This window comes from Corvus kubaryi, unplaced genomic scaffold, assembly GCF_017639235.1.
Source record: "Corvus kubaryi isolate FWS band 111438036 unplaced genomic scaffold, C.kubaryi_AGA036_p1.0 37391, whole genome shotgun sequence".
NCBI classification, from domain to species: domain Eukaryota; kingdom Metazoa; phylum Chordata; class Aves; order Passeriformes; family Corvidae; genus Corvus; species Corvus kubaryi.
Window position 1 is genome coordinate 986,501 of NW_024581130.1, and position 13,463 is coordinate 999,963.

The following is a 13,463-nucleotide window of genomic DNA, read 5'->3' on the forward strand; positions in this document are numbered from 1 at the left end:
GGGTGATAGCAGTTTCCAGGATCAGTGTAAAAAGAATTCCAGGCTACATTTGTAAACCAACAAGTAAGAAGATTGGGAAACTTAGTTTCTGTCTAAGTAGCTGGAAATCTGAAGGAGAGAGAGAAGCAGAATGAATGAGTTCTTCCCTCCTTACAAGTCTTTTGAATGCATCTTACAGATTGCCTCATTTTAACCTGCTGGAATAGCACATGAAACATAAAAGGGAAAACTGAGCTTCCCTGCTATGCACAGTGTGCCTGAATGACAACAGCTCAGCTGGGATGAAAAATCCAAAACCAGCTTGTACTGGTGTCACAATCTGGACTGAAGATAAACAGTCTCTCTAACTCAAGGTGTACTCAGTACCTTTTGCAAATACCATTTAAGTACTGCAACAATCATAAATACACACATAACTGTGACTTGAGAAACTCCCTGAAGTTATTTTTAACTTTATCATTCTCTTCCAGGCTATATGCAAGTGCTGGAGATTTTGCAACTCCCCTTGAACTGTAAAGCTGAGTGACTGCACAGCAGCTGGAATCAAACAGCCTGTCATTCCAGAGACCAAACTGTACTCTGAACCTCCCAAACACAAGAAGTATATACAGAAGAAATCCAGGAAAGTCCTTAAATCTGAATGCTCTGGGGTTTTTAACATTGGTTATTAAATCAGTGTAAAAGTCTCCTTAAAATGGTTGCAAGCCTGTGTATATGCACAAAAAATGCATGCAGATCCTGATTTCAAAAAAAGGTGTCTCTTTAGACTTTGACAGAATAAAATTTTCTCACCCTAAAATCAGGCACTAAAAATCCCCATTGAATTTAAATTGTTTAACTTAAAACCATGCTAACTGGGTCAGCTTGAGGGTCCCCACCCTCTCCTCCAAGTCAGGAGAAGCAGCTGTCAGTCATCCTCGCCAAGCTTTCAGGAAGGTTCCCCACAGAGCTCTGTGACCAGGGGACAGGCGAGTTCAGTGCCAACAGGCATCTCCTGTGATAAACCATTAAATCAACCGTAATCAACAGCACAAGGCAACACAAACACAGGTGGCACTAAACTTTGTAGTTTACACTCACTCACTTTAACCCGGAATGGAGCTTCACCAACTCCATCACATGTAGCTACAGAACAGGTATGTCGAAGCTGCTATATTCAAGATGAACTCCCACAGAAAAAACAGTTGTGTCTCTTTCCCAGCAGGAAGTTCGCAGAAGGAAGGAAATAAATAAGCAGCTGATGTTTCATTCAAGAGAATGAAACAGTAAAGATTTTGGGAATGCATTTCATATGACCACTTGACAAAGGTTTTATGGACTATTGTAGTCTCCTTAGAATCAAAAAGAACAAAAGGAGAAGACAAAGAGCTTCTCAAACAGTTCATAAATATACTAGGAAGCATCCTGCAAATATTATAGATTCATCTTAAAAATGTGTCTAATTTTATGCACCTAGAACTTGACTTGCAAGAGAAAAGCTTTCAATCCTGCAATTGTATTGTCCAGAGAGGAACATCAATACTGTGAAACTGCTCCCAGGGGATGCAGCAATACCTGGCTATCAATCACCCAGAGACAGAGACAGGCAGGGAAAAGCAGACAGCTGTGCGTACCTGCCTCCTTCCTATTGTGCCAAAACAGTCACAGGGACAAACCAGCTGAGCTGCAGAAGGGCAGCTTCCCTTCCAGCCCGTGATTTCAGATGGGTTCAGCACCTGCTAGTGTTTTACTAAGTAATCTCCTTCTTCTTTTGTAATGACAGCTGACTTGTATGTTTGCTATCCAGAGGTATTTCCTCCTGCAACAGCTAAGCCAACACAGGTAGACTACTGGGATGCAAGTCACCAAATTAATTAATTTTGCTGTTAGATGACATGTAGCCTGTGGCCTTCTTGTTATAACACAAGTATTAAGGAAAAAAAACTGCCTACCAGTAGCAAGCTTAAAGAAAGTCATCTAGGCAAATCTACCTGAAATCCTTAACATCAGAGTTCAGCTGCCAGGAACTACTACAAGCCATGTACAAAATGAAAACATACCTCAAGGAAAACTGTAAGCTGAACAGATCTTACTTGGAATGAAAATAGTTCTTACTACTAACAGAAAGTAACAGAGGAAGTAATCCTTAACCTTAAAACCTGTCAGAGTGAGAGAACATGAGTATATGAACATAAGAAACAGCAGAGGAGCCACAACTCCACAGTAAAACATTCTAAAAGCACTGTTCAGATTACACAGAAGGAGAATTTGATAAAAGACAGCTTAGACTAATAATCAGGGTTGTGACTGATACCAAACCCAGACAGTTTAAAACAAAAACAAAAACAGCAACAAAAAACCAAGCCAACAACAACAAAACCACTCACTGGAATTAACTACAAATCCAAATCAGGAACCTTGAATTTCCACATATTAGCATGGAAGTTGCAATACACAGTGGCAGTAAGCAGCAAAGTAAGTAGTACTTTCCTGTGTCTAATGCTTCAACACCTTAAAGCCATAAGGTTACTGAGCAATATGGACAAATCAGGGCAAGAAAATTTTGTTGTGCAAAACTTCATTCAGGTGAAAAACAGGGATCAGAGATAGAACATATTTGGGCTTTTCATCACAGTTGCTTGAATTTAAGCTTGTCACCTGCAAAATATTGTAATGCTGTCTTTCATCTGACTGCGCACAACTACAGGGCTTGCAAAACCCATTATGACTTTCCAACGAAATTTCCCAAAACACTAATAATTGTTGTACACTTGCTCTGTTTTCAAGCATCTAAGAACTTCTAAAAAGTGACAAAAAGGATCTATTTTCAATTATCTCACATCAAAACTGTACTTACTTGGACCATTGTTTTGTCAGAGTACATCAATTCAATTGTCCGATGTATTCTAGATATACTTTCTTGTAAATCTGAAAGACAAAGAGAAGAAAGAACCTCTCTTCCACAAGGCTGTATAATTGCACATGGCTGCATCTCTATTTTCTCTCACAAAAAGCCAAACAGGGGTGCGTTTCACACGTGCTACGTCCGTCTACATGCCAAACGCTAAACTTCCCTGGATGAAAGATTTCCCCGCCTTGCACCAATCCTTTCCTGCAGCAAATGCATTCCCCAGTGTGTGGCATTACCTCTTGTGTCATTCTCTACTTCAGTCCTCCAGCGATGCAAGCAGCCCTCCAGGACAGACAGCTCCTCCTCCGTGATGTGCCTTGGTGCCGGATGCATCGGCAGGTCAGGTGGAATCCGTGATTGTGTGAATGGTTTATGTATTACTGATCTTTGTACAGGAGATGTGCTTGGGACATCTGAAGATGAGGGCCCCTGCTGTTCTATTGTGCTGCATTCATTCAAAACATGAAATACAAAAATTGAATCATCACATAGACAGACCAAAAGTTTTACCATAAAAACAAGCTTTTCATCTGAAAATGGGCATTTTAAAGGTAACAATTTCCTACAGTGCAGTTCAGGACAGCTAACTACAATAGCAATATGGAATTAGTATGTAAATTCTGAAAGCTCTGTGGTATATTACATATTAGCACAACAACAGTTTGCTTTATTTGAAACACTACTGAACAATTTCAAATCACGTCATACAAGTAAGTAACTGGTTTGAAACATTTACAGCTAAATGGCAGAGAGAGAAGTCACAGCAGTTTGTCTTATGGCCAACTGACCATAAAATCCAATAAGCACAAATTCTCAGTTTAATAACTTCTTAATGTGTCTTATGCCTAGCAGACATACTTTTTCTAATGTCCTACCTACAACTTAAGTTAGGTGAACAGCAATAATGAAGGGACCTCTGATATTTATGGCACACTGGAAATGAGCTACCAACTGATCTAAATTCGTTCCAAACCACTCTAAGTCAAGCTGCAAAGCAGCCATCTTAGGAGAATTCTGCAAGAGCAGCAGGGTAATAAAAATGAGGACTTGTAACAATTTTTTTTCTTTCCATCAGCAAGATCACCTATATATAATTACACTGAAGAACAGGAATGTGAAGATCTTCCTTGCAAGCTACTGAACTTTTGTGTACAGCATCATAATGCAGCCTGAGGAACCTGGATTCTTCAGGAGTTTAGAAAGTTCTGAGAACTTTCAGAGCTGAAAATGTCACTCCATATACCATGTGTTTCTATGGATGTACAAAAAAGCCACAATACTTACATTTCTACAGAACAAACTTGCTATTTGAAGAAGTTTCAACAGTGTCTTACTTTTGATACTGCATTTCATGCAAGCAATGGTAACTTTTAAAGGTTTGTCTTCTCTTATCAATCATCATTATTTCTGCTGGCATTATATCAGTAAGACATTTGATATCTTTTTAAAGTCTTTTTAAATTCATGTACTTCACTTCTCTGAACAAAAAATTTAAACTTGACTGAGCCAGAAGACAGAACTCCACTGTCCAAATACAATATACAAAGCTATGTTATAAACTGTTATAAATTCCACTTATCCAAAGTTATACTCTATTACCATAGAATTATTTAGGTTGGAGAAAACTTCTAAGATGATCAAGTCCAACCGTTAACCCAGCACTGCCAAGTCCACCACTAAACCATGTCCCTCAGTGCCACATCTACATGTATTTTAAATCCCTACAGGGATGACTCCAACACTGCCCTGGGCAGCTTGTTCCAACCTTTGACAATCCTTTCTGTGAAAAAATGTTTCTTAGTATCCAATCTAAACCTCCTCTAGCACAACTTGAGGCCGATTCCTTGTGTCCTGTCACTTGTTACCTGGGAGAAGAGGCCAGCTCCCATCTGGCTATGACCTCCTATCAGGGAGTTGTAGAGAGTGATATAAGGTCTCCCCTGAGCTTCCTTTTCTCCAGGTTAAGTCCCCTCAGCTTCCTTGGCTGCTCCTCCTCAGATTTGTGCTCCAGACCCTTCCCCAGCTCCACTGCCCTTCTCTGCACATGCTCCAGTACCTCAATGTTCTTCTTGTAGTGAGGGGCCCAGAGTGGGACACAGGATTTGAGGTGTGACCTCACCAGTGCCCAGCACAGGGGGATGGTCGCTGCCCTGGTCCTGCTGCCACACTATTGCTGACACAGGCCAGGTGCCATTGGCCCTCCTGGCCACCTGGGCACTGCTGGCTCATGTTCAGCTGCTGCTGACCAGCACCCCCAGGTCCTTTTCTGCTGGGCATCATCTGCAAACTGACTAAGCCTACACTCAATCCCCTATACCGAGTTACTAGCTTAAAGAGAGAGAAAAACAACATTATTGGACATTTATGGTTCTGGTACTTTAGCTACTCGGCTTTTAAGAAGTCAGATTATTAGGTTCCTGACAAACTTGGTAGAATATGTAAACTGCATGGCAGAAAAAGAGCTTAGCTCCCAGGCAAGAAGTAAAGAGATGAACTGCACACCAGAAACTGTGACGCTATGCAGCACACACACTCTGCCCAATTCAGATTCTTAAACAATACACATTGGAATCAGTGACCTCACCAGATCTTCTGTCTATTTAGAATTGTAGATTGGGCTGTGCTTGAAAATGGTAATCTCCTTGTGAAGACATTTTTGTAAGTGCATGAGACAAACTCAGGTCATTAACATTTTTGTTTATTCAAGCCTGCTGTGCTGAAAGAAAAGAGCAGAAACTTTACCCCCCTTAGGAGACGCCTGGTTTTATTGATCTGGTGAACAAAGCAGCTGAACGTGCTCCCTCTCTCCCAGAGGCTGGTTTGCTCTGGCCTCTGCCCCAGGGAGCAGAAGGCAGCCCTTACCTGGGGGGGATCTGTGGCGGCAGTGTGCCGCTGGCGGGGGCACTGGCACCCAGGTCATCCACGGGGGACGTGCACACCGGCTTGCTGGAGGCGAACTCCAGGGCATACTGCAGGACATCTACCAAGGGGAATCGTTTAGGACCAGAACCATAGCTTAAATATCTGTTAACCACAAAACGTATTAATGCCATGACTCACAGATATTAAAAAAAAAAGATTAAAAAGAAAAAAAATTCTTTGGTTTTTTTTTTTTTTTTTTTTGGTTGACTGCAATTAATTAAAGCAAGCCTCTCCTAGCATGTTTCATGAATCAGAATTACAACACTTATACACAGCTTCCAAAGAAAGGAGAAAAGAAAAGAGATATAGAAAGGAAATCTCCAGTAAATAACTATACACAAGGTGTATAATTGCAAAGAGTTATTTTATGTAGCCCATAATACTATTTGCATTTACACAGTTATCTATAGTACCGTTCTAATCTCTGCTGTAAAACTGTGAGGTACTCTTTGAGTCTCTTGATTTCATCTCGTTTAATTCTTGTTATTTCTCTGTTTTTGTGCATATACCTGTAAAACATGAAATTTAGAAAGTAGTATCAGCCCACAGTATCCCAACAGTGAAACTGAGGTCTGTCCCCATCAACCACACTACATAGTGCTAATAAAAGCTCACACCCTCTAGAACCTACAACATACCTCAGCACTAAAACAGAACTGAGAAGAAAATAAGCCTTCCCTTCCACAACTTTCAGAAGATGCTTTTTCCCCAGTGTCAAAATCTCTGTTCATATCATGGATGACAAACATGTAATAGAAAGCTACTATTAGAGAAAGTCTAAATTAAGTGGTTTAAGTAGCAACCACAGAGCAACACTCTTGTTTCATTGTTTAGGTTCACAAACAACATTCAGCAGCTAACTGAAAGCCATCCTGATATTTCTGCTCTACAGAGAAACTGCATCCACTCATGCTGAAAATTGACTGCATGTTTGAAGAGTATCTGGAACACCACGAAATACCCAACTTGTCACCCTCTTTCCCAAATGGACCCATAAACAGTGTGATTTTTCAAAGTATTTTGCCTGTGTACACAAGTAGCTAGCAATAAATCAAAGTGGAAACAGGTTTTTGACACAAAGGAGCAGTATGTCTTAAATTGTTATCTATGTGTATTTTCTGAAACAGATGAAACCCATGAAAACTCTAACTTGCATAAATAGAACATAAATTTACTGTGATTTAAGTGAGCATGAAAAACATAATCAACTTTAACAAACTCACAAGATTTATTTCATGTTCATACTAAGATTTCATTGATAATATCATACCATACCTGTCTAGATACAAAATTGGAGGAAATTCTAATTTGTTGTGTATCTTCTCTGGTCTCCCCAAAGCCTGATTAAACTCAAATCTTGATAGCTCAAAAGTTAAGACAGGAGGAAGCTCTGTGAACCAATGCTGGATAAAAAAAAAAAACAAAAAAACAAAAAAACAAAAAACAGAAACCCCTAACATTAATGCCTTCCAATAGCAGAAATTCAGTAATAATGGTACAATACCTGCACTCTGACACAGCTGTGAGAGAAATTGGTTTTAGAGGGTGGGTCAACATAAAATTTCTGAAGTTCCCATCTTCTCCCTTAACTGTAAACACAGACCATTTGTTGCCCATGGTGCATCAAAGCTTTGCTGTGTTCCAGCAGAGGAGGCAGAAAGGCTTGTTCCACTCACATTTATCTCACTCATACAAAAGTCAGCTCATGCATGAACCTACCTGCCTTGCCAACTGTTCTGTTCTCTTCACTCCTCAGTGACATGAAAGGGTTGTTTTCACTGCTAGCAAGTGCTCTTCCTGCTACAGTTCTCCCAGACTCAACTTCCTGATCCTTTCATTCACCTGGTATCATTTAAAGTTTCTAATGACCCCCTCTGAAACAGGATCAGCAAGTGTTTGACATTTCCTCCATATTAACAGCTTGAAGTTTCTACTCATGTCTCTAATCACTGCCATCATCATCTCATCCCATTTGACTTTGACTACTCAGTAGAGGTCTATCCACATGAGACTTCATTTCTTTTTTTACATACATTGCTTCTCAACTACAATACAAATCCAGTTCCAGTACTGGAGATCTTTTTTTTCCTCTCCATTGTCAAATGTAACAACCACAGTCTACCCATTTAATAACTTATGGGTATCTGACCATCACCTGAAGTTTCTCTGATTGCTGCAGACACCACTGGCACATATTTGTCATCAATGCCATAGTCCAGATGTGGCATTTGACTCAGGGCTCACTTCAAGTTCTCCTATCCAGCCAAATATCTTGAATAGTCTTTTCATACAATACCTGGCAAACAGCCTTTTTTTCATGTGCTCATGGCTAAAATCATCTTGAAGCATGATTTAAATTCCTCAGGACAGGGAATGTCTCCCTTTTCTGTTTCTCCATTAGCTCACTTACTGACACCCTGCTCTGTGACTGAGGCTTTTAGACATCATGACACCAGTAACAACAACAACAACAATAATAATAATAATAAAAGTGAACAAGCTAAATAACCCATTAGAGGCAATGGTGGGAATAAGGAGAAGAAATGCAACACTACTTTGAAGATCAGTTAAGAGAGACCCTGTTAAAGCTACAATAAATTCAGAGTTCTTTAGTACTTCCAAACCTTCCAATGCATTGTAACATCTTTCAGACATTGTATTTAAATGTAATGACTAAAAGAAGCAATATTGTTATGGATTATTTCAGGGAAACATAACCCATTTACTTTTCCATGGTAATAATGCAGCAATGTTCTTCTAGAATAGGACTTAATACATTACTGTTCTTGGTTTTCCACCACTGCCAGTCTGTTGTATGACTTCTATTTCCACATGCTAAGAAGCCGAGCCAACAATTTCACAGAACTCAAAGCTTAATAGTATAAGACCTGTACATCACTATCCTGCTGTTTCCCACCTTCCCAGCATTACAAGTTAAAAAAGCCTCAAAACCAAACCAAAAACACCAAAACACCCTAGTAGGACATTTCTAGTCAAGCATTTATAACATAACTGACATTTTATGCATGAATACACACAGGTTTTAACTGTAACTTCATAAGATGAACAACTGGGCTCTTGTAGCAGGTACATACAAGGTTTCACCTAGCATGAAGAAACTAAACTTGGGATTGTACCAAGAAATTTATGAGATTTTGTTTTCTTCAAATTATATTTCAGGAAATATGCTCATTGTAAAAGGGATGGTATAAAACATTTGTTGTAAAACACAAAATTGGCACCAGAACTTCAGACTGGAGGATGATTTCAGTGTGCGTCACTAGGCTTCACAGTTAAACCCTGTGTGTACTATGATACGATTAAAGGAAGCAAAACTTCATTACTGCAAGAGATTGACATCAAGGAAGAAATTATACCTGAACTTTTTACGCAAGTAGGAAAAAACCTCCTACAATTTCCAATCTTTAAAATAACTGTGATGAAACATGAACAGCTGGGTAAAGAGAAACAGCTCAGCCTTTACAGGCAGTAACGATTCCCACATAGACAGCAGGTGCCATGAACCGTAAAAACCAGACATGAAACCCAAAGAAAAATAAAGGGCACTACAACAAGATACTAAGAGAAGTCCACAGAAGCACTTAACTCACCTCCTGGCCAGACTTTGCAGAGTTTTCTGAATGGAGAGATTCAATTTCCCCTTCAATCATTGCAGCTTCTAGGCACTCATGCAGATCTTTAAAGCCATTAACCTGCAGTGGATACTGGCCAAACATTTCTGTGTTTTCAAATTTTTTACCTTCACATGAAAAATTAAACAGATAATGTTTTAGAAACAAACATTTACTTGAAAGAAACCCTATCTAACCTCAGTCAATTGACCTAGTCTACTGAACAATACACACACACTTTCTTATCGAACAATTTAATTATATGGCCAAAGACAATTTATGCAAAAATGTTGCTCAAACAATATTGAAAATTACTGTATTTTCCTCTTCAGCCCATTTTTTGTATTGTTTTAGCATCTTCTGGTAATAAGCAAACTCAAAATTACTTTGGAGCACGGACATATGGGAAGTTTCACACATATAAATCAAAGTTCTCCTCCTGCAGATAGGAGCTTAATAATACAAACGTATGTTGTATCAGCAAAGTCAGTAGAATTGCTGGTATGAAAGAGACCTTTGTATAAGTGCATTTTGCAGAAATAAACCACAAAAGACAACATTCATGATTTCTGTCCTGAAAACAAGATTATAATTTGGTAACACTGTATAAAGATATAAGAGCAAACATGAGGAGAAATATGGGCGACAAGTGATTTCAACCCAAGATTTCCATTTATTTCAACCCAAAGTCAGTAACAAGTCTTGCATGTCCTAGTTTTTCATTTACTTGATTTTTATATATCTTCTGTTAAAATGAGAATGTAAGGGATGAAAGTAGCTAAATGTAAAGGAGCGAGAATGCTAGCTCCTAGCAAGAAATCTGCCAAATGGTTCTGAAATTTGACAACAGCTCATTAGAAACATGTTCAAGGTCACAGAACAACCTGGAAGCCACTGCTTCATTCAAATGTAAAAGTCATTCACTTGGATGGAGGGCAGAATCACCAAGATTAAAATGACTCAAAAGTATTTTCATAGCCTCTTGGAAATAGAGAACAGTACAGTTGTGCAGATCTACTAACTACATACAGATAAGATAAAGGCAAGCTTGTTGTACAGTCTCTTCCTCCTTAGTGCTCTCTCTGACACTGCCCTTGAGCAGGTTTCCACTGACTGGTTTTCCAAAAAACTGTACTTTTAGGACGGTGAGTTTTCCATACGAGAAATTGTGCAGAAGGAAATACAATAATGACGTTTTAAATTGCACTAAATGAATCAGAGAGAGCATGAGAGAACAGCTCAGTGAAATATAGAATCTTGCCTTCTGTACACCATTAATAAGCGGCAACAGTGCCTTCATAATTTCTTCCAAGCATTTTCCCCTCAGCATTTCACCCCAACTTCTGTTTTCATAACCTTCAGGAGCTGAGTGTATGTTCTCAGCGCAGCAGTCTTTGTGGATCCCTGCAGCTCACTGCATTTCTCTTCAGTCTCATACTTGACAAACCGTATTTGTCACAGACAGATGTATGTCTGTGTGTTCTCCACATCTGCTTCTGCAGAAGTAGCTAAAATCCTACAACTGCATCAGTCACTTGTGTGCTTGGACAAGCACTGAACAGACATGACCAGAGAAGTCCAAGTAAATTCTGATGCATACCTTCAAGTACACCTACGGCTAGAAATCGTCCATAAAACAACTCCACCATTGGATTCTTTGGTTTCTCTCCATCCCTAAAAAACAGGAACTATGTTAGTGCACAAAAAAAAAAATCAAAGTCAAAGCTACAACCTTTGATTTATGAAACTATGAACAGACTATTCTGAACTCATTATAGAAATGTTGCCCATTTCAGTGTTAATTTATTTTTGTACTTTCCTCTAATAACAATGATTCAGTTATTTGCAGGGAGAAGTATATTCTGAAAACTAATATTCAGAAGTGTTTCATTCTAGGACAATCTGTGCAAATCAGATTCAATTTGTGAGTGGTTAAACTGTACAAAACCCTTGTAAAAACTATTTCTTGCAACATCCTAGAAAAAATTATGTATTCAAAAGAGTTTCCAGATGCTCGTTAATACAAACTCCTGAGATGAGAAAGAGGAGGGAGGTTTTGAAGTATTTCAACTACAGGATCAAAAAGCAAAAAGGCATCCAAATTAAAAAAAGCCTAATTGATTATCTACAAAACATTTCTACTCTTTATATACTCTGGACTTCATTGAGCTAGACTGCTAACATGAAATAAGAGGGTGAAAAAAGACAACTCATGGAAAAAACCCGGAAGTATTGACATGTATGGAAAAAACACACTTGAACTAAAGCTACAGAGTCAAAATATTTTCAGCCATACAGAGAAGTGCATTTTTGGTCATATGGTTTGCTTTTCCCTCATCCAAATGTTCAACATACAGAGCTAGAAAAAAATCTTACCTCTCTTCTTCAGCTTTAATTTGGAAGGCATCTTCTAGCCAATCTAATAATTTGTGTGTGAATTCACTAACGTCTTGCTGTTAAACATAAAGTGATCAGTTCACATATGTAACAGAACACAATGAAGTGTCACCTTACAAGACCTATTTAGCAGAAATCCCTTCCCCTCCAACAGCGTTCCAAAATCACACTATGTCTAAGACTATGCCATGATTGTTTTTTTATGAGTGGCTCTGGTGTTCCTCAGCAGTGACACTGTCCTGTGATCCTTGTTACTTGGGCTCAGCTTTCACACCATGCAAGTCCAAAGGCATCTCGTGAATCCCATTGTTCAAACCCTTTGGTATCTAACAAGTGGTGGCTAATATTACTTCCATCGAGCACTAAATTCAGTGTGCTGTTGTAATTGAACACCTCAGCCACGTAACCTTATGTGGGAAAACAAAGTATCTGAAGAAACAAAATATTTCTCAAAAAAAAAGCAGAATACGCACATTATGAGTTGGGTAATAATCTTGAATATGAATATTTAAATCCTCCAAAACAACATCTAGACAAGCAATATAATAGGATTGTACTAGCCCTGGATGCACTGTTATATCAGAAGAGTATTTTTCTTTCAAAAAACCCCAGACTTAGAAGCTAAGCTACATCCTAAAGGCAAGAATGTTGAACTATTAGTTAATTTCTATGATAATAGGAAGAAAGTGCATTGAATAAAATAGCTCTGCTGTCTGGAATATTTTTTTTAATCTTTCTAATAAAAGTAACTAGAAATCACATAATATTGTAGGAAAAGCACAAAGACTACGATAATCAGAAGGTGCTTTCCTGTGGACATTTTGAAATTCTGTTGCTCACTGTAAGTATTTTCTAATACAATATGACCATATGAAAACATGCATAAACTTGATTAAAAATACATGGAAATTACCTGTTGGGAATCATTTGATTTAAAAGCATCTTTAAGGATTTCAACCGCTCTTGATGGATCAACATATTTTCGCTTTGAACCAACTAGAAGTGCAAACAGGTACCTCAATTCCCGCATGAAAGGCAGATTCCTATGTTCCTGTAGGTGAAGAATGAAAATACTGAACAAAGTGATAGCAGAAATCTACTGTACAGAAGTGTTACCCAATAAACTGAGTGTATAATGCCATAATAATATGCAAGGTTACTTGTAGTACTACCAACGTAGTGCAAGGTATGCCTTTTACTTGTCAGTTTTACAAAATAATGCAGTTCTCTGACAAGAAAATTACATTTCAGAAACTAAAAGCTCCCTGAAATCATATCTAGGTGATGCTGTTTTTCCTGAAATGGGCCTGAACTGAGAACTGGACAAGAGGAGTTGCATTTAGGACAGAAATGTTTCTCTCAAGACTTACAAAGCCTTAAGTAATACATCACAGCAATATGCATTATTTTACTGAAATTAGTATTCCTCTATACCTCTAGCAGAATTTCATGTGAGCCTACACACTATTCAGCACCTTTTTTAAGCTTAATTTTTACTGAAGACTAGATTTCTAAGGTCTACATTAACCTTTATTTTTCTCTTGACACAAATAAAATAGCTTGCTCTCCTTTCTACCTGATTTGAAGTACAGTTCATGTGACTATGGCATTCTTTTTCTGGT

At 38.5% G+C, this 13,463-nt stretch overlaps 1 protein-coding gene across 3 annotated transcripts in view; it reads right to left on the reverse strand.

Moving 5' to 3' along the window:
* The window catches only part of USP25 (ubiquitin specific peptidase 25), a 68,510-nt gene that overhangs the window by 21,531 nt on the left and 33,516 nt on the right, over positions 1-13,463 (reverse strand). For 2 of the 3 annotated variants that reach the window (XM_042037879.1, XM_042037878.1), the window contains exons 6-14: positions 12,755-12,892; positions 11,821-11,897; positions 11,045-11,118; positions 9,424-9,572; positions 7,088-7,215; positions 6,226-6,321; positions 5,753-5,914; positions 3,127-3,335; positions 2,837-2,907 (exon numbers count right to left, since the gene is read on the reverse strand). In XM_042037879.1, coding sequence (XP_041893813.1) covers positions 2,837-2,907; positions 3,127-3,335; positions 5,753-5,914; positions 6,226-6,321; positions 7,088-7,215; positions 9,424-9,572; positions 11,045-11,118; positions 11,821-11,897; positions 12,755-12,871 — 1,083 coding nt within the window. In that variant the 5' untranslated portion in view covers positions 12,872-12,892. The other variant, XM_042037880.1, reaches the window with a different exon arrangement.